The 25,579-nt window shown below is 40.1% G+C and overlaps 1 protein-coding gene across 1 annotated transcript; it reads right to left on the bottom strand.

Moving 5' to 3' along the window:
* Nucleotides 1-2,116: 2,116 nt before the first annotated feature.
* Nucleotides 2,117-19,100, bottom strand: AQP4 (aquaporin 4). The gene is made up of 5 exons (XM_075270584.1): nt 19,068-19,100; nt 12,400-12,814; nt 11,865-12,029; nt 9,197-9,277; nt 2,117-4,715 (listed from the first exon to the last, which is right to left on the bottom strand). The coding sequence occupies exons 1-5, from the start codon at nt 19,097-19,099 to the stop codon at nt 4,452-4,454; spliced, it is 957 nt and encodes a 318-aa protein (XP_075126685.1). The 5' UTR covers nt 19,100; the 3' UTR covers nt 2,117-4,451.
* Between the last annotated feature and the right edge of the window lie 6,479 nt (nt 19,101-25,579).

Raw genomic sequence — 25,579 nt, 5'->3', positions numbered from 1 at the left:
TTGCAGAGAGGTTATGGGGTCTGGCTGACTTCATTTTGACCGTGCATGCCACACATCTGTCCCAGGGTGATTTTATCTAGAACCTAATATGGTTGAACTACACTTCCTTAATTTATTTGGAGGCCCAGGCTCAGAGAGAGGAGGATGTTTGTAGTTGCAATGTTGCTGGCAGATGGGCTTAGACAATTTGATAAAAATGTCTGCTAAGAACACAGTAAAGGGGCATTATAATGTGTAGGGCCACTAAGTGGGCATTATACTGTGTGGAGTCACTAACGAGGCATTATACTGTGTGGGGTCACTAAAGAGGCATTATACTGTGTGGGGCCACTAACCAGGCATTATACTGTGTGGGGCCACTAACGAGGCATTATACTGTGTGGGGCCACTAACGAGGCATTATACTGTGTGGGGTCACTAACGAGGCATTATACTGTGTGGGGTCACTAACGAGGCATTATACTGTGTGGGGCCACTAACGAGGCATTATACTGTGTGGGGTCACTAACCAGGCATTATACTGTGTGGGGCCACTAACGAGGCATTATACTGTGTGGGGCCACTAACAAGGCATTATACTGTGTGGGGTCACTAACCAGGAATTATACTGTGTGGGGCCACTAACGAGGCATTATACTGTGTGGGGCCACTAACGAGGCATTATACTGTGTGGGGTCACTAACCAGGCATTATACTGTGTGAGGCCACTAACGAGGCATTATACTGTGTGGGGCCACTAACGAGGCATTATACTGTGTGGGGCCACTAACGAGGCATTATACTGTGTGGGGCCACTAACGAGGCATTATACTGTGTGGGGAAACTAACGAGGCATTATACTGTGTGGGGAAACTAACGAGGCATTATACTGTGTGGGGTCACTAAAGAGGCATTATACTGTGTGGGGCCACTAACCAGATATTATACTGTGTGGGGCCACTAACGAGGCATTATACTGTTTGGGGCCACTAACGAGGCATTATACTGTGTGGGGCCACTAACCAGGCATTATACTGTGTGGGGCCACTAACGAGGAATTATACTGTGTGGGGTCACTAACGAGGCATTATACTGTGTGGGGTCACTAACGAGGCATTATACTGTGTGGGGCCACTAACGAGGCATTATACTGTGTGGGGCCACTAACCAGGCATTATACTGTGTGGGGCCACTAACCAGGCATTATACTGTGTGGGGCCACTAATGAGGTATTATACTGTGTGGGGTCACTAACGATGCATTATACTGTGTGGGGTCACTAACGAGGCATTATACTGTGTGGGGCCACTAACGAGGCATTATACTGTGTGGGGCCACTAACAAGGCATTATACTGTGTGGGGCCACTAACCAGGCATTATACTGTGTGGGGCCACTAATGAGGTATTATACTGTGTGGGGTCACTAACGATGCATTATACTGTGTGGGGTCACTAACGAGGCATTATACTGTGTGGGGCCACTAACGAGGCATTATACTGTGTGGGGAAACTAACGAGGCATTATACTGTGTGGGGCAACTAACGAGGCATTATACTGTGTGGGGCCCATAATGAGGCATTATACTGTGTGGGGCCACTAATGAGGCATTATACTGTGTGGGGCCACTAATGAGGCATTATACTGTGTGGGGCCACTAACGAGGCATTATACTGTGTGGGGAACACTAAGAGTAGTCCTTCGTAAAATAAAGAGGGATTCAGCATAGGGAGCCTGGAATTTTACTTAACTAGGGAACCATCATGAGCTTTGGGTCCATGAGATTTTAGTGTGTGTGTGTGTGTGTGTGAAAATAAAAAGCAATGCATGAACATGTGTTATCATATATCTATTGCATCACTGATGTACATGTGATGTTTGATACTTATCATTTTAATGATAAAGTTTCAGTATTTAGGAAAGAGGGCTATCCTCTTACTATGTTTCCAAATTAATAGCGTTTTCCTGGAACAGGTATTTTCTGTATGAGGCAGCTATCTACAGTATGATAGAGAAGAAAAAATACCCCATGCCAGGTGAGACACTAGAAATAACAGGGCGCACTTGCAGTAACAACTCCATGATATGTTGTTTAGTTTTCTCAAACACAATAAAAGAGTGATACCGTAATAGCGATGAGCAAGTAAATTGCAGGTTTATTAGATTATATACATACTATATACAGTAAGGGTACATTTACTGTACAATAGCTGAAAAACAGAATTATAGGATTATTATAATAAGTAACATGTCTGATGTTCTCCACTCTTGTAGAATAATCACTGTCATCTTAAAGAGTCCATCCACTACAAATAGATAATGTTATACACAGAATCCTAACCATTAGGTGTACTACAATATAATGGTTAGCAAAGCACATGCTGCTGATTCTGATATAGACAGAAAACTGCTTATACTGGCTCACAAATATTCACTTAATCTAGAGGGAATTTATTGAGACCCATGAAAAATTAGCTGAAATAGACATGAAGACAATCATGTGATACACGTGATAGATCGTAACTTTTTTCAACATTTTGTCAGTGGTTAGTAGACATCTTACAGAGGACCTATCACCACCTATGCCAACTTCAACACATTGCATTCCACAATAGGTGCCGCTCCACTGATTCTGACTCAGTTGGATGGTTTGTCTATCCCTACCATTCATAAGCAATTGTTGCTGTTAGTTTCAGCACCCAATGTGTTAATTAGTCTCTACTGTCAGGTGGGTGGTCCTACAATGTTTCATCCCAGCTCCACCCACCTGACAGTAGAGATCCTAATTATCATATTGCTTTAAGGAATTGCTTAGAAATGGTAGGGGCTACAGAAAAAAATCCAACTGTACAAGAATCTGTGCCTATTTAAGAATGTAATGAGTTGGAAATGGTGGAGATGAAAGGTCCTCTGAACTCATGTTTTCAGCTTAAAAAAGATTGCCGCATCTTCAAGGAAACAGATAATATCCAAAGAAGTGGATTCAGTAATCGGGTTATTTCCTTTACACATTTTTTAATATATGGAAGTTACTACTTTGAAAAGGACATACAGTCCGAAACGCGTCAGTCTGACGCTGAAACAAACTTTATTGTGTGTAAAAGTGTTTTAGGCGAATGTTTCAATAAAGAAGAAGTTTTATTCGCCATCATTGGCCGTGCTGGATTCGTTTTATCTAAAGATGTAATTACCAACGCTCTGAACCGAGGGACCAGAATATCCATGCAGAGCCAGGGGCACATAAGAAGTGGAGAAGTTCGATTGAACCCATCACCTGGAAGTGGCGGAGTATTTCTTTTCCCTGTTTTCCCTGTCTATCATGTCTGTATGCCAGATTGCTAGCACGTAGGGCATGAAAAAGTCAGAGTTCATGGTGGATTCTCAGGATTTTGTGCAGAAAGTGATTTTTAGTTTTTACTGCCTGAAAAGTGGGTAGAGATCAAAGTGGGTCACACTGTGGACACCTAGCTCTGATGGATATATTTTAACTTGTACCAGAAAACTGGTGTAAGTTATATCAGCTCCATTGGCTAGAATGAAAACTTGTATATTTCAGATATTATATCTGCATATCTTCTTAAATTAAAACTTTAACAAATATCTAAGTGGCGTGGAGAAGACAACTATAAAATGGCAACATCTATATCTCACATCTAAATGTTTTCTACCAAACACTTGGGTAACAGAAGACTAAAGTAAGCCGCCATCACCGCATCCTACCATGAAAGTGCATTCCACGCTAAACTAAGAGCAAGGTCTTTGTCTATTTTTAGAGTGTGATTCAGACTTTTTCGTGTGGTCCTCCTGATAAATTGCTAGTCATTCCACAGATCAAACAAAGGGAAAAATACATAGACAGGAAAAGAATGGTGCTTAAAGATTTTTCTCCTCCTCAAGCCATTTGATGTTTTCTCCGGCTGCTTCTTCATCTGTAAAGTACTTTCTCAAAAGTTTACTATAATAATCAAAAAAAAGTGAAAAAACGATACAGATTTTTTTCAAAATACAAAAAAGATAGTAATAACTATATTTCATCTTTAGTGTTAGTTGCATTGTGCATTTTCTGCTCCTCGGATAGTGATTAAATAGGGGGATATCTTAATCAGCACTGACAACAACCTATTATATGCCAGAGGAAAAACCATTTGTTTGAATTTGCCAGCGGGCACCTTAAACTAATGTGCACTGTCAATCTAGATGCTAAACGGGCAGATTTGAGGCTCAATATTGACTTCTTGTTAAATTAAGGATCACTCTTATTTACCTCAGATTTGCCAAAAGGACAGCATCCAAAGATTACGTGCATGTCTTATATAGTGGTACTTTTATACTGTGGAGCAGTCAAGCTTCGAAGGTACGGTTTGCTGAATGATATAAGTATGAGATAATATAGCTGCTTTATAATATATCGGTTTCCTTGATGGAGAAAGATGTTGGTGATGGTCTAGGTTTTTCTCTGGCTTCTGGTTCTAGTCATACCGAAGATAACACCTCTCCAGAGGCATCCTTTCCTTTTTTCTCATCAAAGACATGGACAATCCCAGGTTTCAGTAATAGATCATCTGATTCGATCTGACTTTTACTTTCCTCTACTTCACTGTATTTCCCTTTGGATGACTGGGTCGCCTTATTTAAGACCTCTTTAAAACGATTCTTGAGTTCAGGATCTGGACAGAAGACGTATTCGTAGAGCGCTCCTGCCAGAACTGCTCCTATCACTGGTCCAACCCAGTATACCTAGGAAAAGATATAAGAGATAATTAATATTAACAGTGATTAATGGGGTATAACAACCTGGACATATTATTATTGTTATATCATTTGGGCAGATACTGCATGTGTATCAACAACACAAAATTGGACTTGCTGTTACTTTTTGTCTATTTTCTGATTTCAAGATTTCTTAAATATAATGTTGGACCCAATCACCATATTTTAATGACTTTTATTATATATTTTTCCCTTTTTCCGTTAATTTGTTACATTTAAAGGCATTCTATGGTTGGTATGATATTTACCCATATCCCTGTTTCTGGAAATGGTACATTACTACTACTCCCCCTCCCATCCTCTCTGTTATACTTACCTCTCTTCCTTCCAGATTTCCACCTGCGGGACGGCTCCTCGATGATTTCTGACTGCCAGCGTGTGCAATGGTGGGGAAATGGGCTGACTTGGTTGGGTAGGGTTAATAGTGGGTGGGATAGCTAGAGGGACGGGGAGTGGAGTGTATGGGTGGGAGGGAAAGTGGAAGGTGGGGATTGAGGTGAGAGGGAGCTACTGTGGAAGTTACATAGCAGGAAGCCGAACCAAGTAAACAAATGCAGAAGCTACCAGGAGCTTCCAGAGACACCCATAAATCACTCAAAACACTGCTAAAGGTATTTGGTTACATTTATTAATAGTACTAACAGACATTTTTTATTAAAACAAACAAACAAACATTTTTGCCTGAAATACCCCTTTAAACCTGTATTAAAAAAGAGCCATTGGTCTACAAAATCGAAATTGTCCTTTTTTGACTGTTCAAAATCTGTAGCGTATGGCTATGGTAACCCTGGAACTTTAATCATAACTGATCTTAACTAGAGATGAGCGAATAGTATTCAAAACTATAGTTTCGAATACCTCACTCCCATAGGAATGCATGGAAGCAGCCGAACACCAAGGGGTTAAGCTCCGGCCACCAACATGCATTCCTGTGGAGCGAGGTATTCGAATCTAGTATTCGAATCAACTCTAATCTTAACCCATTTTAGGATATATCTTGGATTTTTTGGCTGGCACTGTCCATAAGCCATATGTTGCATAATTTGTGGGATAATTTCCATCAATGTAATAAAGAATTTTAATATGATACATTTTTCAATGTAAAGTCCCAAATACCCAGCGGATAACAAGCGGTCACTCTCAACAGAAAGACCAACTTAAAGCTGCAGCTAATAGAAATGAACATTTCCATGAATATTGTCAGATACTGTGTCATGTTATTTATTGGAAACAGAGCATGAAAGATGTTATATGTTGTATAAAATGTAATTCACTCTTCAACGTAATAATCTGTTTGCATGTCTTCCTTGTATTTTCTATTACTTCAATTTACAAAGTTTGAAGTCATAGAGGTTGGGCCTTTACCTTTCTAATACAACATAATCCGATGAGAAATGACAGAATATGATGTCTAAGATTAAATTGCTGCTTAGATATGTTTGTAAAAGTCAAGTAAAACATAATGTGTACCTGCCCGGTATAGTCCTGGTGTTGGGAGGACTGTAGTGTGACTGTCAGAGCCGTATTCCTTTTATCCCAGCATGGAGGGGGTGTCTGCGTGATTTTTAAGTACTAAGTATGAAGCATTTAGGAGAATGCAGGATATATTTACTGAATTACCATATTACTTGATTTTCATTGTGTGCTTTTCACACAAATCTAACTGCTATGAACTAAATCAGTGAAGCTAAGTGCAAACATTAGAGACATTTTTAAGAACAGGAAATGAAAGCTATACTGTGATTGGTTGCTATGGAAACAAAGACATTTCATAAATGTGCCCCTGTTTTTATACATCTGAACACAATGTACTGTTAGGATTCTCAATATGTGATATCCTAAATGCAGCCATCATACTTTAGTGCAGCATTGCTGACAACCATTATTTTAATGCTGCCTACAAGTGAAGCTTTGGCTGGGTCTACAGACAGTCAGATCTTGAAGACACTGAGCCAACTTGAGTGCTGTTTCATCGCAATTGTGAGTGGTGACAGGGTAATTAAACTTTGCTGGAGGCTACTCAGGTACCTGCTATTGTTTATAGTTAGGATTGTATATCTACTGATTCCCGGATTATTAATTTTGGCCTGTCTTCCTGATTATTCATTTTCTTACTGACTTGGCTTTGTCTGTGAACTTCTGGACTTAACCCTTGGCTTGGATATCTTTATTCTCCTGCTACTGTGTAGATACTCCTCTTCTCTCTTGCTTTTAACTCTGCTTGCCTGATTTGTGTCTGCTGTAGGTTTACTGGCCTGTAAGTGGTTTTTGCTTAAACTAATTCCACTGTGAGCTGTAGGGAAAAAGTCAGGGTCGCCTTACACTCCATCAATGGAATCTAACAGAAAAAAGTTGAGGTATATTGCTTCAGATGCAATATTATAGAGGTATTCTCCCTTAGAAGCATTGGCTTCACTCTGCTTGTACAGAAAGGGGTTGCAAATGTGATGTGCCACAGATCTGCAGTCATTTTCAACTTTTCACATTGCAGATAGTGAAGTGGATAGATGTGGACAGGTAAAATACAGTATATCTCTGGATCCACAGTGAAAAATCATAGAAGCTCAGGGGAAGATTACTTCATAAAAACACAACTAAATGTTGAGACATTTTACAGAAAAAAAAACAAAAACTGTCATACGTGACTTGCACCACGTTTATCAATAACTTTGCCTGGGGTTTGTGGCTTATCATTAATGGGTTGTGGCCTACTGCATTAGGGGGTATGACTTAATGAAAACCTTTCAGTACCTTTGCACAGTCTAGCTCCTCCTGGTGGAGCATTTTTTGGGCATTAAAGGGATCCTATCATTGGGTACCCTTTTATTCTGACTAACACATAGGAATAGCCTTAAGAAAGACTGTTCTTCTCCTACCTTTAGATGTCTTCTCCATGCAGCACCACACCTCTAATGAGGCGACAGCCTCAAGTGGCACTCCGGAGAGGTTGGCAGTCGAAGCAATTTTTTTTTTTTTATTACTTTTTTCCCTAAACTAACACAGGAGAGCGGCCGCCCTTAAAACAACCCAAGCGGGCCCTCTCCTGTGCTGGTTTGGACCTCTGCGTCTGAGCGCAGGCGGCGTCATCACGCCACATACGCTGAGACGCAGATGTCTTACTGCCGGGAGAAGAGGCGGTGGCAGCAGCAGGAGCAGCGGCGAGATTGGTAAGTAGTATACTTTTTTTTTTTTTATAATAGGCCGCTACCTGCTGCAGTATCCCCAGCAGGTAGCGGCCTGTTTACCTTCCTGCCCAGGCCTGCTCACTGCCGCCCCCGCTTCCCCTTCTACTACCAGAGCCCAGGCCGTGATCCCACTACGGCTATTATTATACTCGGAGGTCTTTTCAGACACCCGAGTATAATAATCGGAGCCCCAGGGGAGGTGAGGAAACATAATAAACAGTGTTACTTATCTCTGTAGGATCCAATTTTAATCCTGGCAGGCTTCTGACCTATATGGTAATGTACCAGACATCATGTGGTCTGAGATATTACCATATAGGCCCAAAGCTTGTGCTAGCAGTGCCATATAGGCCCAAAACTGAAGTAGTAATAGCCTGTTACTGCTAGCACAGGCTTTGGTCCTGTATGGCAACAGGCTGTATGTATATATGCAGGGGTGTGTGGAGAAGTGAGGAGTCAAAGTTTACTGAGTAAGCGGCCGTTTTCTTGTGGCCGCTGGCACGCGCAGTCTGCCCAAGGCCTAGAAGATTGAAACCCAGGACAGAAGAAGACACAGGGAGAGGGTGTTCCAGAAGAAGATAGAGGCATTGCTGGAGAGTTCTCTCGCACCATTGGGGACGCCCCCAGTGCAGTTTGAGGGCTGGGGCCCTCCCCCAGTGCTGCAAGAGAACTTATTTGCATATAGAAGAAAACCCAGATTTCTACCGAACGGTGGCGCGGAGAAGACATCTAATGGTAGCAGAAGAATAGCCTTTAAGGCTTTTCCTACATGTTAGTCAGAAAAAAAAAGGTATCCAATGATAGGATCCACTTAACTAAGCCAACAAATACATGGAGTAAAGTCAATTTATCATCCAGAATCAGCCATTGTGATAAATCTGGAGCCATTTAAGACTGTCTATCTTTGCACTGGTTCTTAGACAGTATACAGGCTCCTTGAACAGACAAGAATAAATTCACATTGCCCTCATTCTGTCAGAACTTTATCTTCCAATGGAAAAAATAAATGTGACAGATAAAAGCTCCTTTCTTTTTTAACTTTAGAGTGAATGATGATAAATGAAAATGGAAGGTACTCCACCGGTATTCTTCATTCTGTCAACATTTCAGCATATTGTTCTGATCCTACAACATATCAGAACAATGGAGAGAATGATGGCAGTGTGAACATAACCTAAATGCTGATTCATGTCCTATGAAATATACAATTAACATGTAAGTGAAACAGCAATATTAATAATATACTGAATATAATGATTTTACCCAATGGTGCTCCCATATGTTCATAATGACAGCTGGTCCAAAAGATCTAGCTGGATTCATGCTGGCTCCTGTATAATTGATCTAATGAGACATTGGTACACATACAGTAATGTTAGAAACATATTGTTAAAATAAAAACAGACACAATATCTATAATAAAGATGATGGTTTTACAGAAAGGAAGCATTTTTAATATGGCTCTTTAGGGCAAATAGACTCACATCATTTTTTATGCCCATATGTAAGTCACATCAGTGACATCAACAATGAAGAAAATTGTCTTCTAATTCACTGAAATAAATGATTTACATTGTTTTATGAAATGTGTTGATTTAGTATATAGAATATGTGAAAACCTATATATTGTAAAGGATTGAAGTACAGCATTATGTTTCTTTTTTTTACCACTGCAGTCATCATATCAACCACGTTGTCTACCTTATTGTATTTAACCCTTCCCGCCGATAGCATTTTTTGATTTTCGTTTTTCGTTTTTGACTCCCCTCCTTCTAAACCCCATAACTTTTTTATTTCTCCACTCCCAGAGCCATATGAGATCTTAATCTTTGCGGGACAAATTTTTCTTCATGATGCCACCATTAATTATCCTGTATAATGTACTGGGAAGCTGGAAAGAAATTCAGAATGGGGTGAATTTGAAGAAAAAATGCATTTCTGCAACATTCTTACGGGCTTCAGTTTTACGGCGTTCATTGTGCAGCCAAAATGACATGTCTCCTGTATTCTGTGTTTCGGTACGATTCAGGGGATACCAAATTTATATGGTTTTATTTACATTTTGACCCCTTAAAAATTTTTTAAACTGTGTTAAAAATGTTTTTTTCTAAAAGTCGCCATATTCTGACAGCTGTAACTTTTTTATACGTCAGTGTACAGGGATGCATAGGGCATCTTTTTTTGCAGGGCCGGGTATACTTTTTAGTTCTACCATTTTCGGGAAATGCTATTGCTTTGATCACTTTTTATTTAAATTTTTATCAGAATCAAAACAGTGAAAAAAACGGCAGTTTGGCACTTTTGACTATTTTTCCTGCTAAGGCGTTTACCGAACAGGAAAAATATTTTTATATATTTGTAGAGCGGGCGATTTCGGACACGGGGATACCTAACATGTATGTGTTTCACAGTATTTAACTACTTTTATATGTGTTCTAGGGAAAGGGGGGGTGATTTGAATTTTTAATACTTTTTAAATATTTTTTTTTCCTTTTTTTTTTGCATTTATTAGACCCCCTAGGGGTGTTGAACCCCAGGGGGTCTGATCACTAATGCAATGCATTACAATGCTAATGCATTGCAATGCATTGCAAAAAATCATCATTTCTTTTGCAGGCTGAATAGACCAGCCTGCAAAAGAAAGAGATTGCAGACCTGTCATGGCAACGTGACGTGATTACTGGCAAAACGGCGGCCTTTGACCGTTGCGCCGGAGGGGTTAATGCCTCCGATCGGTCCGGGGCAGTAGACACTCGACGGCTATGGTGGCCGCCTGGCTCCCGGGCAGTCGCCATAGTTAAACACCCGGCATGCGCCGTACTATTACAGCGGATGTCAGGAAGGGGTTAAGAAGGCTTACCAAAAAAGAGGACTTACCATCAATCCTGATGTGTATTTTCAGAGATATTTGTATTTCCTATTAAATAAAACTGGAGCATCTTTTCTTATGCTAGACTCACACCTGCACTGGGGTCTCCGTTCTTCAGGTCCAAGTGACCCGAAGAAGCAAACAGAAGCCTAATCCACTTAAAAAGCATTTACCTGCAGAGTTTTTTCTCCGCATTTTTGAAGTGGATTCGGGGATGGAAACCCCAAACAAGAAGCAGGTCCAGGTGTTGCAGCTGTGTAGAGGTACAAGACAATCTGGGGATCTTTTTGCCCAGTGATTTAGGCAGGACATTGAGTCAGTAAAGAAGGGGATCCCCTGGAATATCTCTATGAACTAATCTCCACACCTCATACCAGAATGGGCTAAAAGCCTAAGAGCTGAAAGAAACCACATGAAAACTCATTGATTTATCATGTTGAGGGAGTAGATAAGGGTAGGGGTATAATACCAATGTATAAAATGTATACTGTGTTTTGCTGTAAGTAGAAAACCTAAAGGACTTAGAGGCCTAGCTCCATTTTATCTGTCATTGTTCCTGGGTCTCCCAATTGCTGCTTCCCATTTAGTCATATATCTACTGTATGTTAGAGTGGCGTGCCTTCATCCATAGATGAAAAGATCTGATAAAGTGTCATAATCACTCAGATGCCATGGAAGTGAAAGCCTTGATGCCTTTAAGTTGGAGGCAACAAAGTGGCAAATCTTAGAGTAGTGTAACCACTCATGCATGGGCACCTCTTTAATAATCTGGATATAATCTGGATATAATCTGGCGTGGCTTTATTTCAGACATGCTGCTTTCCATGCCATTGCAGGCAAAATGCACATTGCAAAAGTGACCATACAGTATATGGTTTTGCTTGGATCACTGAAGTGGGAGCAGCTTATTGCACCTCTTCAGTTACTAAAAGAGTCGCGTTCCCTGTGTTTTATGTGTATATGTCCTAACAGTGATTTCCATAAAACAGTCATAGTATATTAATATAGTAATGTCAAACCATTCATTAAAATAAATGAAAAGTCACAATACTTAATACTTACAGCAAATAAATGTCCTATGGCCACAGAGAATCCAATGGCTAATGCTACCGCTCCAGTGATGTCATTGCGCTTGGAATCACAGCTTGCACAAATTGTGAACAGTAGTTGGAAGGTTATTACCAGTTCAACAAGGATCCCATGACCAGGGGAAAGCAGTGGATTCACCTATGGATACATTTTTATAAAAAAAACCAAAACCTTAATATCACTTTATGTCACTTTATGAACGTCTGTGTGATGAATAGACATTGTAGCAAACAATATAGTAAAGAATGGATTCTTGAAATTGTAGTTTTCAATTTTGCATTTATAATTGGCTTCTAGTATTGATTTATTGACATGAATTAATATTTTTCATGTTTATAATCCAGATCCCTAGATTAAATAGTACTTTTTATCAGCTATAGAAATGCAATAAAATGGTTTATTCAATGTGGATAGTGCAGTTCCCAGCAAAGAGAACATACTACCAAGCAATAAGTGAACTCATTTGCAGATATCTTTTTGTTATAAAATGTTTGGCTGTGATCATTACCTTGGTAACGCCCAATTCACCAGCAACTTGTGATGGCGTAACTACATAGAGAATTCCTGCTCCTGCAATAGCACCCAGGCACTGTGCAACAATATAAAAGGCTGACTTTGCGATGCTGATCTTCCTCATGCACACCATTGCAATAGTGACTGCTGGATTAATATGACCTCCACTAATATGTCCAAAACACTGCACTAGGGTTGCAATGCTAAGTCCAAAGCAGAGTGAGATGAGGACCAGGTCTGCTGGTTGACGATTTTCCTTTGGACTCCAGTTAATAGTTGAACCAAGACTCAAAAGAACAAATATGAGCATAGCCAGAAACTCTCCAACCACGGCTTTCCAAAACGGTTGTGTCCAGACTCCCTTGCATGCCACCATAATGGATTCACACTTACACAGGCGACCGCTCTTGCTGAAATAGAAAGAATAACCCCATAAGCTCCCATCTTTAACCTATAACTATAACCTTATTTTCTATTATGTGGAATTTTCTGTAATACTGTTACAAGTAAAACGAATAAAATTTCACACGTTGTAGAACTTTACTAGAAGTTTATTGTATGAAACACAAGTTTCCTAGACCTCTTGAAGCCTTGTTGTTACTAGACATATTTATTCCCTACAAAATGCTTTTTGGCAGTTCTGCGAGGCAAATGTAGTTTGGGGGCACCATGGAAGATTTATCGCATTAAAACACATGAGATTTTCTACAAATCTTCTCATGCTTTTCTAAGATGTAGTTAGATATAGAAGAACTTGTGCTTATTATTTTGGGCAAATATCAATTCAACATTGTGTTTGTAGAGGAAGCGCTTTGTAAAACTCGATATTAGACCAAGCACATAAATCAACATGAAACCGTTCCATCCTGGCTGGAGGATTTTGACGAATTAATCCGTAAATTTTAATAAATATATCGGATTGTTCTAGTGGGCACTTAACATGTTCATGTATTACAATTGTACTGCCCTGCATAGCAGATACAGAGTTCTGCATGTATAAGCTGTGTCTATCTTATATTGGCATCTGATAGACCTACTTGTATAGAGTGCATCAGGACAGGGTCATAAATAAAAGGATAGAATTAGAATGATTGACTATTGCATTTCAACAAACGATTGCATTTCAATAGAAATTGATTGAATTCCAATAAAATCAATTGTATTCAATAAAAAGACGATTGCATTTCAATAAAAATCAAAGCTATAAAAACGTTTGCCTTGCAAAAAGTCAATGCACATTGGTGTAGGTATTGGGAGATTTTCTTAGTATATATACCAATAGTGGTGTGAAGATTTCTGGTGTGATTTGGAGCAAAGAACTATCTAACATGTGCCACATTTATCAAGAGTTCTATGTTTTTAAGTCAGTTTCTTGATTTGTACTAAAAGGGGCTATATGTAGGAGAATTTCTAATAAAGTGTGTTTTTATGTAAGCTTATTCTTAGTGATTCACAATTGTATAGTTTAAGCACAAATACCTAAAAAACAAAGTACAATTGTATATAGCATGGTATGTAACATTATAAGACCATTTTAATTGATTGTTTCTTCAAAGGTCAGAAATAATTTCCCTGCATGTTCATAGTACAAGCTATGCTATGAAGACCCCTGAGACAGGCACTTTATGAACACTCCTGAGTCTCATTTCACCTCTGTTACATGAAATAAGTTACCCACAACCTTTTAATTAGTGATTAACATGATAAATTACAAGACAATTAATAGAATAGACAGACATAATAACCAAATAAAATATCCACTTACCAAGGTAACCCCTATTACTAACAGAGGGCTGTGAAAGAAAACTAAAGTGAGGAAAGCAAGGGTGTACAGTATCACTTTAGGTAACTTCTCGTCACAGGCTGCTGCACAACAAGTATATAAACAGAACTGAAGGTATGTTACTACAGGATTACTACATTCCCATGTGGGCTGATGCAGGATCCACCCAGTTTTCAAGGGGATGGCGACAGCACACTGTTCTCTTACATGATGGACCCACTTCTAAGGGCAGGTTCACATAGAGGAATTGGGAGAGAAATTTGAGGTGATCTTTCAGCTCAGATTCTTCTCCAAATCCTGGCCCTGTGGAACCCACAATGGACACAATGGGGTAAATCGGCGCAGCCTCATGCAATGGGTTCTGCAGCTGAATGAACCTCAGAATCCATGGCAAGATTAAACAAGGTGCTGCTTTATTCAGAATACTCAAAACAATTGGAGTCCCATACTGGATGGAATATACAGCTAACTTCAAAATCAGTACTGAATTCCTCTATGTGGCCTATCCTTATAATAATATTACCTCCCCCATCCCTACACACACAGAGCAGTTTCTAGCTTTATCTGTGTGCCAAAATGCTGAGGATGGAGAACACCCAACAAAGTGCGAGATAATATACCATAACTGTGCCTATCAGCAGGTCCGGTATCTCAGGGCACCTCTGTATCTGACAGGCTGTTAGAAAAAGTGCTAGACCTCTCAATTCTTATAAGTAATAGAAGTCAGACTTTTTGTGACTATACCAGACTTCCTTTAATCATGAACAAGGGGTTCCCCAGGCAAGAACTATCCCTTCTGCAGATTTCATAAATGTTCATAGATGTTTTCAAAAACATTTATGGTAAAGGTCCACAAGATGCCTGTTCCAAACATAAGGAGGCTAGTAGGATTTTGCATTGGGGTCTAGGAGCTCCATAGCTCATGTGCCTAGGGGCTGTGCTCCCCAACTGATAAATGGGACATTTGCCAAAATTTCTATCTTGTGTAAATAAATCTTAAAAGAATAAATAGTAGCATAATGTGTATTATTAGTTTCCATGAAGGTACCTTTAGGTAGCTTTACAAGAAGTATATTGATAATAGCAAACAATAATAACTAACAAATACAGTGGCAGAAAGAACTGACGTGGTAAATAATACAGATAATGTATTTACATGTTATGTTATCTGTAAAGGCAGAAAAGAAGATTTTAGTTATAATAACTCTACTGTGCTTTATGTTGTTTTATGTAATGGTAATACCACATATTCATCAATAGAGGGCGCTTTTGGCTTACAAACCAGTCCTGGTAACACTGACCGAAGTCTTCAATAAATTCAGAGCATATTTAATTCCTATTTTTACAACATATTAAAAAGTATTTTATTACTGTAAGAATTTGTGTGATTTGACGTCTATCTTCTGTTGTTTTTTCCGTGCACTTATTGGTCTATTACTTTGATGTAATAGTCTAGATCATTTCTCAAATACCTTGTCTGAGGAATATATCGACATGTTTAAGCTGATGTTTTCTTACACAGCATTTACATGTACTGTGCAAGTGAATGAAAACTGTATTAAATAACCATTCACAAGTAATGTTTCTTTCCTCTTTGGATCATGCACTCAAGTAGCTATACTATTTCCTACTGATTTCATTAGGAATAGACCATAATGGAAATATGTGCAGAATAAAAGATATGTAAAACATGTAATATTTTTACTTGCTTGTTTTGTTTTTTTTTGGGTTTTTTTTTGTTTCTAACCAAATTAAGATGAGCTAGAGATTTTTGACAGCTGTTTGTTTTCCCCTCCAATGGGAATGGGAATTTGGTGACTTTTATTAAACATGTTAAAACAACTATATCTTTGGAAATGACGCAAACAAACTGCAGATGTTTTTTGTTGTTTTTTTTTTTTTTGAGGCAGACATACTTGAGTGGACTGTAATAAGTCCATTCCATACAAGTAGATAGAACCCATTCAGATGTTAGAAAGTAAAGAGGAATTTGAGACAGGTATCTGTCTTGGATGTTTTATTTTCTGCCCCAGCCCCCCCCCCAGCATTCCATTGTGGCTTTCCACCACTGAATAGGTCCACATAAATGAGTCTAACCCGTGGGGAGTCTCCAACTGTGACAGCCATGGCTGAGTCACCTGCAGAATCTCTATCTATCTATCTATCTATCTATCTATCTATCTATCTATCTATCTATCTATCTATGCACACACACGTCATAGCATATACACACACACACGACGGATCATGAACATACACAAAATACAAAACATGTACAAATACAGAAGACATAATATGTGCACAGAGACAAAAGACTGAGCATGTACTCACACATACACAAAAGTCATGAACACACACAGAATACAGAATATATATACACACACAGAAGACAGAACATGTGTACACACACACACACACACACACACACACACACACACACGAACAGCTCTTAACTGCAGGAGCCAAGTCAGGGATTGATTACACTGGTCTGTCCTAGCCCAATGTGATGGATCATCCCCTGCAGAATATGATTCAGAGAGGAGGGAGCTATCAGCCTGTGTGGGCATTTGTAGAGATCAGAGATAAGTATTGGGGGGGGAGGGGGGGAGATAAAGCACTTGGCAGCTGAGTCGGCCCCCTCGGGAACTTGGGTCCTTGGCACTTGCTGTTTGCAGATGTCAGCCCTCTATCTATCTATCTATCTATCTATCTATCTATCTATCTATCTATCTATCATCTGTCTGCTGAACATATAGATAAGTCAGTAATATGGGAGTCTGAATATATTTGGGTCTATCAAACATATTTTCAAATACATTATTAGCGGATTCTCAGTTTACATAGAGACATTCCAGACAGAGCCGCCTGTATCAGCCAGAAAAAGAGCGTAGCTTCTCTTGCTTTTTGAGGACTTGGCAAGTCCATTCATTACATGGAGAATTTATTAACTTCACTGAAAATTATTTTACTGCTGGTGACACAACAAGATCATTAGACTATTGCTACTGGGTTCCCTTATAGACTGTAGCTGTTGGCAGGAGACAGTCTGTGTTCTAACAAATATCTAACATGGAGTAAGATGGTGTAATATGGAAACCTCTATAAGTTTATGCGAATTTATGGACTCTTAGAAGACATTCCTAAGCATGTAGGTTTGACTAGGAAACTGTAGATATTATACTATGATGTGTGTTGCTAATACTAGATTAGATTAACAGAGAGAGTCTGGGTGACCCAGGCCCGACTCTCTCTGGGAGCCATTCAGTTCTACCATATTTTATCCAGTTGGCCATCTTTGAGAAGACAACTTCCAGAAGGATGGTCATCTCAAAGGGGTTTTCTGCATACAGTATGCATTTGAAAAGAAGTCTTTTATATATGGTAAAAGATGCATTATATAATATTAACATGAATTTATCAATCATGTATAGCATCCATAACATGAAATTCAATTCCATTAAAAGTAACCATAAGGAAGTAAAGCAGATCTTTCACATTGACACTGAGGTTGGAATTGGAGATATATAATTCTCTATTATTTGAATCAGTGTTTTGTATGTAACCCCCCCCCTGTTTCAATGCTACAAGGATCCATAATCTGAGCCTGTGAGTCCTGCTGAGCCTGCCCACATAGCGATTGACAGCTTCATTGTTTATAATCTTATACAATAAAAGTGTCAACTACTATGTCTAGATGGAGTGACAGCTTTCTTTTTTACATGAAAATAGTGATTAACTAATAGAAGTTGATACATGTCTCAGGATCTCCACTCCCTTAACATGATGTCCACAGAGTAGTAGATGTGACAAGGCCATTTACTGCTGTGATTGTTACAGAGAATTTGTCACCTTCCCTGGCATGACTGTTATTGAATAAGCAATTCTGGATCATCTTTTTCTACGTTGTGTCGCTCCTCTGTTATATTCCCCCTGGAAAGTGTATGAATACTGCAAATTGATAGCTATGCGTTGTCATTCCAGGAATCAAAGGGTTGGGTCCCTATACACAGTATGACAGGCAGTAGTAATTGGACAGCGTCAGGCTGTGTGTGGACACCCACCCAAATGGTAACACCCAGTTGTCAGTGTATTCATACATTCCAATGCAGAGGTCTTAAGAACAAATGCTCGAGATTTATTATTTCATGGGAAATCCAAGAACACATTAAGGGTCCATTCAGATCATGTTTTTACATCAGTTTAACAGATGCAAAAATGGATTAGCGAAACTGATACAAAAAAGCGTATGCAAACCGATTCCAACAGATGGCCACCTGTTTCCATAGACATCAGTGGTTAAAAAAAAAAAAGATCTGTTTCTGTCCATTTTTATTGAACGGACACAAAAGCATGGTATACTACGTTTTTGTGTCCTTCAAAAACACGGACAGCAATAGATCAGGTATTTTTTTAACATTGATGTCTATGGAAATGGATGGCCATGAATGGAACCTAAAACATATAGACATATCATGAGTAGTGACAGATCCGGATCCACTCATTAATGACTCATTAATACCACTTTTACAGCAAACTTACAGTAATTTTAATAATAGACAATTTTGTTTTGTACCACACCAAGCATGTTTGCAAGAACTACATTTTTTGCACTATATATGCAATATGTGCACAACTACATGGCCAGTTGCTGCTGTATTTACTAACTTTGTGTGAATTGTGCAAGCGTCAGGTGAGTCTGATATAATATATAACACTACTAAACATTAATACATGAAATATGTCATAATATAGTACTCATAATCATACAAATAACACACCGCTTGGTTCCAAGTGTCACTTGTATACTGTTAACTATCAGTGAGACATGCAGATGATGTAGACAAGAGTTGTCTGCATTATGTGTATCTTAAAGCACTTACCCTCGAACTCTTGTATCAGATCTGTCACTCATTCCTCCTTAGGATAGAATAAAATGTTCTGATAGCCCACACCAGAAGAACACAAGGAGTCAGATTACAGCAAGCTGTCTGATTGGGTTTTGCAAGACTAGGGGTGGACATGGACAGTGCTATTTGCTCCAGCTATGACGTAGGAGATATATTCTTGCCAAATGTAATTTGTATTTGTTAATATTTATGGAGCAATTACATCCTTTTCTACGGCTAATTTGGGAAATATTGTCTAAATAACCTGCAAAAATAAAAAGAATAAATGAAAAAAATATATATATTTTTAGCTTTTCAATCTTTTGTGGTGGGGGGTAGGTAACATACCAGGTAAGTGCTAGATGTGGTATGGAAGAAACCCCACCAATTTCTTGCATGTCCTATTTTGAGTGGCTCTAGTTTGCCAAACATAACAGTGATAACAGCCAGTTAGTTACTTGTTCATTAGCCATACCATCTCCATAATGTACATGACCATGTTTTCCCCCTACCTGTAGGGTTCTGTTCACATCTTCACAAGGAGCTTCAACATGCAGCTCTCTTTTATCTGATAAAATGGCAGACCCCTTAGGGGGCATTCACACGGAGTATTTTGTCGCAGATTCTGACACGGAATCCGTGCCAGAATCCGCCCGGAAAAAAAAGACTCCCAGCTTTTTTTCCCATTGATTTCAATGGGTTCTGCGTGGAAAACGGAACCCATTGAAGTCAATGGGAGGCTTTATTTCCGTGCAGATGATGACGAGAATTCAGGTCAACATCAGAGCATGGAAACTCCGTGTGAATGCCCCCTTACAAGTTAATGGCATCTGTTAAAAAAAAAATGGAAATCTTGAGGCGGTGTAAATAGAGCCTTAGTTTTCAGGAATTGTGCATAATGAACAACAGTCAATAGTCAAGGCTTATGCCGACTGTACATAGAGCTTGCTGATGAGAATAGTTTCTTCTAGTGAGCAGCTCTGGTAATGGAGATGGGACATTAAACCACCAAACAAAACTACATCATCTTTTTCTGTCATATATTGAAAGTTTTATAATCTGTGAATAGATGGAAGTAAGACGGTTGAAGGTGAAGGCCCCTAGAAGGTGAAGGCTCCTAGAAGGTGAAGGTTCCTAGAAGGTGAAGGCTCTTAGAAGGTGAAGGCCCCTAGGCAAATGCTCTTTTTGCACTAAGACCTCCTGCACACGACCATATACAGGCTGCAGGTCAGTGAAAGCAGCACGGATGACACACAAATTGGTTTCCATGTGTCATCCATGGTTTTAAATAACCAATACATTCCAATGAATTCACAGAGCCCCAATTACAGACAGGAATAGGATCTGCTCCATAATTTCTATTTCTTCAATTTGTTCAAGATAAAGAGTCGCAAAAATTATAGCTGTGTGTACGGACCCATTGAAATTTATGGGTGTGTAATTTTATGTGCGATTGCTGGTCCACAATTGCGGATAAAAATACTTTTGTGTGCATGAGGCCTAACAAAAAAGAGGTTTGAAAAATTTCACCTAATGTATTACAACATGTTCATGTTCCTGGTGGAATATACATTTGGATGAGGTTTTGAAAAACATATACATGTGTCCTGTAGTCCAGGTCAGTGGGAGGTATGTCCCGGATTGTGAGTTCTGTTCCACAATCCTGATTGATGGGAGGTGTGTCCCAGATTCAACTCATCTGCATCCGGAGAGGACGCAGATAAGTTGAATACAATGGGGAAGCAGGAGCGGACAGCTTTTGCTTCACCACTGTTCTCCTCTCTATGCTCTGGCCACGGGAGCTGTAAGTGCGATGTGATGATGTCACTCACATTGTGCCTGCAGCTCCCTGTACACTCCAGGAGAAGAGACAGAGTAGGTGAGCCAAGAGATGTGTGTATCAGGGATATTATTATGTTAAACTTTTGGGGGGAGGGTGATTGGGCATTAGACTGGGGAGAGATAAAGGGGGGCATTAAACTTGTGGCAGACAAATGGGACATTAAACTGGGGGCAGATGAAGGGATATTAAACTGGGGCAGCTGTAGGGAGCAATTAAATGGGGGTAAGATGAAGGGCGACATTAAGCTGGTGACAAATAGAAGGGGGGCATTAAACTGGTGGCAGTTGATGGGGGCAAATAACTGGGGACAGATGAAGGTGGGCATTAAATTGGTGGCAATTAAAGGGGGAAATTAAACTAGGGATAGATGGAGGGAACATTAAACTGGGGACAGATGGAGGAGTGGACATTAAACTGGGGGGACAGATAAAGGGTGACAATAAACTGGGGGTAAATGGAGTAGCTGGAGGGGAATATGTCTGCCTTTAGATGCCCCCAGTTTAATGTCCCCCTCCATCTATCCCCAGTTTAATATCCCCCTCTATTTGCCCCTAGTTTAAACTGGGGTGTGAGGAGAGGGACTTCATATTGTGGGAAAATTAGAGGGAACATTATAATGTGGGATCATATAATGTTGCATTGATTGTAGGAGCATTATACTGTGTGGCGGTACAAAGAAAAATGGGAGAGAATGGGCAGAGTCAACATAGAAGTGGGGGGAGCTAAATTTGACGTGGCATGCATAGCACGCCACACATTTGGTCCCACTTTCTGTCCTTTGAAAGCTGGGAGATATGCAAAATTGCCACACCTTCACATTTCCTTAATTATGACTTTACTAACAATACACATAAATAGTGATGCAATATACAGTATATACAGAAATAATAATGTGCACATTACACATATTCTTTTATAACACATTCTACACGTTTACTTATATAAATGCATTTACACAAAGTCACACATACACAGGCTCGGACTGGCCCACCGGTGTACCGAGGAATCCCCCGGTGGGCCCCCGAGCCCTGACTTAAAGTTTTGATTTTTACCAATGCAGATGCATTGGTCGGGGCCCGATCGGGATGGCCAGGGGCCCCAACCGGGCACCTGGCCAATGCATCTGCCTCCACACACAGGGGCCCCCATTAGCTGATGCTGAAGAAGTACACATCGGAGGACAACGTGTCTTTCTTCAGCATCAGCTAACGGTCGCTCCCTTCACTTACCTGCAGCTGCTTTGCTTCTCTCCTGTGAGGTCTCCCCTGCTGCCTGCACGCACTTCCTCCCCCTCCCCCCTCCTCCTCACACAGTCCTGTTACATCGCAGCGTGTGGGGAGGACAGGAGCCGACTGCTGAGTTCACTACTGCTGGAATAGGTGAGTAAACTCTTTTTGTAAAATCTGTATGTTTAATATGTTTATATGTACATTTGTGTGTAAAGTATGTGTCTTGTATACTGTGTGAGTACTGTATGTTTGTATACAGGTATGTGTGAGTATATACTGTATGCTATAATAATGTGTATGTATATATGTGTGTGTGTGTGTGTATATATAGTATTCATATAAGTATATATATGACTTATATGGTATATGAATGTATATAAATGTATATGTGCTATAGTATTGTATGTGTATATTGTATATTGTATTGTATATGTGTGAGTATATATGGTATATGTATAAGGCCTGGTTCACATCTGCGTTCGGTGATCTGTTTGGGGAGTCTGCATGGGAACCCCCTCCCCCTTCCCCCCGAACGGATTACCAAACGCATTAGCAAGCGGTGTGCAGTGAAAGTACGTGGACCGCATAGACTATAATGGGGCCCAATTATAGTCTATGTGTGCTTTCACTGCACACCGCTTGCTAATGCGTTCGGTAGTCTGTTTGGGAGGGTCCCCATGTGGACTCCCCGAATGCATTACTGAACGCAGTGAGTGCAATCCCATCCACACATTGCAGAAAAACACACACGGCGGACACACTGCAATTTCCAAAACTGTTGCGGTTTTGGAAATTGCAGCATGTCACTTATATCTACAGAAACACCTGCAGTTTCCCTATAGGTATAAGGCTAAGTTCACATGGGGTTTTTTGGTCCGGAACCTGAGGCGGAGGCCGCCTCAGGTTCCGGACCAAAAACAGGTAGCCGCGACTGAATGCCGGTGCACTGCACCATCATCCAGCTGCGCACTCTGCTCCAGATTAGGCCCAATAAATGGGCCTAGATGGGAGGAGGGTGTGTCTTCAGGCTGAATTGCGAGGCGAAACGACCTGAAGAATGAGCACCTCGCTTCTTTTTCTGGGAGCTGGAACAAACCGGCTCCCGGAAAAAAAAAGAACTAACCGGCTCCCATTGATTTCAATGGAAGCCGTCTTTTTGGTCAGGATTTTGAGGCCGATACGGCCTCAAAATCCTGACCAAAAATCCCTGCGTGAACTTACCCTAAAGGAAACAAAGTCCTCAGAGGAAACCTCTGCGGAGTTTCTGCAATAAGCGCTGCAGGAAAAACTGATGTGTTGCCGCCGGGGTTTTTCCCGCAGCGCTTTTTGCTTTGTCTTGCTACATGGGGCTTTAGGCTGACGCTAGGTTCACACTATCGTTCGGCAGTCCGTTCTCAGCTTTCCATCTTCTGCATGTAGAAGACAGAAAGCTGTCAGACCGGGTGCGGCAGTGTGCGTTTTATGCTCTCTGCCGCAAAACCATTTTTTTTTTTTTAAATCGGACACAGAGTACTGCATGTTCGACTCTGTGTCCGATTTTAAAAAATCGGTTTAATGGCGGAGAGCATAAAACGCTCACCCCCGCTCACAGCCGGACATCTTTCTCACCCATTCAAATGAATGGGTATCAAAGAGTCCTGCAGGTTTCTGTCTCCTGCCTCTGTTTTGTGCAGGAAATGGAAACCTGCAGAACGGAGACCGGGCGCAGATGTGAACGAGCCCTAAGGCTGAGTTCACACGGAGTTATTTGGTCAGGAATCCACCTCAAAATCATCCTCCAAAAAAGCCTCCCAATAGAACTCTAACCCAATAGAACCAAATTCCTGACCAGAAAACTCTGTGTGAACTCAGCCTTATAGTATAATGCTCAGTCTATTGAGATAATAAGGATGAAGCCCAATAGTGAGATGCAGCTAAAAAAAAATAGCTGTGGAAAAAAATAGCGGCGAATCTCAATGTATTTTTTCCACAGTGTTTTTTTCCCCGCACTTTCTCCCGATTGCGCAGCTGAAAGTAACCGGCCATGTTTTTAGAAGCGCTCACATTTTAGAGTTTGTGGCTGTTCCACATCTTTTTTCCTGCAGTGTGTGGATGAGGTAAATTTGATTATATGTCATTCACTTTGCTGGTTTTTTCTGTAGTAGCCAAAGACGTTGTGTTTCTGCAATGTGAGGTTTGAGGTATTTATGGCCTAGTCAGAGTATAGGCCATAAAAAAAGTGTAACCCTGGAAACCCCTTTAATATGTTAGCCCCATCACTGCTCCCACACAGTATAATGGCCCCATCACTGTATCCCATACATTATGGGGGACCAGTGAAGTGGCCATAAAATATTTGGCCCAGACAACCCCTTAAAACGAGTTGTCTATAAACTGGAGTGATCGCTGTGGTGGCCGCCAGGGAGGTGTAAAAATATATATATATATATTTTTTTTTTAAAAAAGAGCCTTCTCACCTGTCCCCAGCCCCCCGTTGTCCCCGCCTGTGTTTGGTCTCATGGCCTCATTTCTGGAGTTCCTGTACCTAATTGGTCTCAGCGATCACATGAGGTGCAGGACTCCCAGCAAGTAGTGCCAGTACGAGACTGAATGGACACTGGCGGCAGACAACGGAGCGCCAAGGACAGATGAGTATTCTTTTTTTATTTATTTGTTTTTTATTTTACACCTCCCTCCCACCACATGAGTTGCTCCAATTCCTGGACAACCACTTTAACCCCTTAGTGACCAGCCTATTTTAGACCTTAATGACCAAGCCAAATTTTGGAAATTTGCCCTGTGTGACTTTATCAGTGAATAATTCTGTAACAGTATAGCGCATCCAAGCGATTCTGATATTGTTTTTTCGTGACATGTTGTACTTTACTGAGAAGGTAAAATTAGACTGATATAACTTGTGTAAATTTATTAAAAAAACTCGCAAATGCTGAAAATTTTGAAATTTTTACAATGTTTTCCATTTTCAGCTGCGATATCTCACATATGCACAATAATACAGGGCAAAAAAGTTACTAGTTATATACTTCCAAATGTTCCTTTTGTGTTTCAAGCATATTTGAAATAATTTTAGCATATTTGAGTAATTTAGACAATTTAGAAGTTTATCAAATTTAAAAGCAAATTTTAGAAATTTTGAGTTTGTGATTTTTTCCTGTACCAAGCTATGTTTGCAGACAAGAATAGGTGACATAATGACAGAACCTTCCATTAAATGACCCAATTTGTAAAACTAGACCCCTTCAGGTATTCTTTGAGGGGTACAGTGAGCATTTTGATCAAACAAATATTGTTTTGCAAGAATTATTACAAATGATGAAAAAAATTACATTTTCATTTTCTTCAAATATGTGTCATTTTAAAACCAGTTTTTTTGCACACAACACGTCAAAAAGAAGAAACACACCCCAAAATATATCACCCCACTTCTCCCGTGT

Source organism: Leptodactylus fuscus, chromosome 4 (genome assembly GCF_031893055.1).
Source record: "Leptodactylus fuscus isolate aLepFus1 chromosome 4, aLepFus1.hap2, whole genome shotgun sequence".
NCBI lineage: Eukaryota > Metazoa > Chordata > Amphibia > Anura > Leptodactylidae > Leptodactylus > Leptodactylus fuscus.
Note: the sequence above shows the minus strand (reverse complement) of the source record. Positions and strands in the feature narration are given on the sequence as shown.

Bases quoted from the DNA above. Each gene is read 5' to 3' on its own strand.
- AQP4 (XM_075270584.1), bottom strand. From the start codon at position 19,099: ATGAGTGACAGATCTGATACAAGAGTTCGAGG. The intron at 12,815-19,067 runs GTAAGTGCTTTA...TTTCTATTTCAG, and splicing joins TCTGATACAAGAGTTCGAGG to CAAGAGCGGTCGCCTGTGTA. The intron at 4,716-9,196 runs GTAAAATCATTA...ATCTTTTCCTAG, and splicing joins ACATATGGGAGCACCATTGG to GTATACTGGGTTGGACCAGT.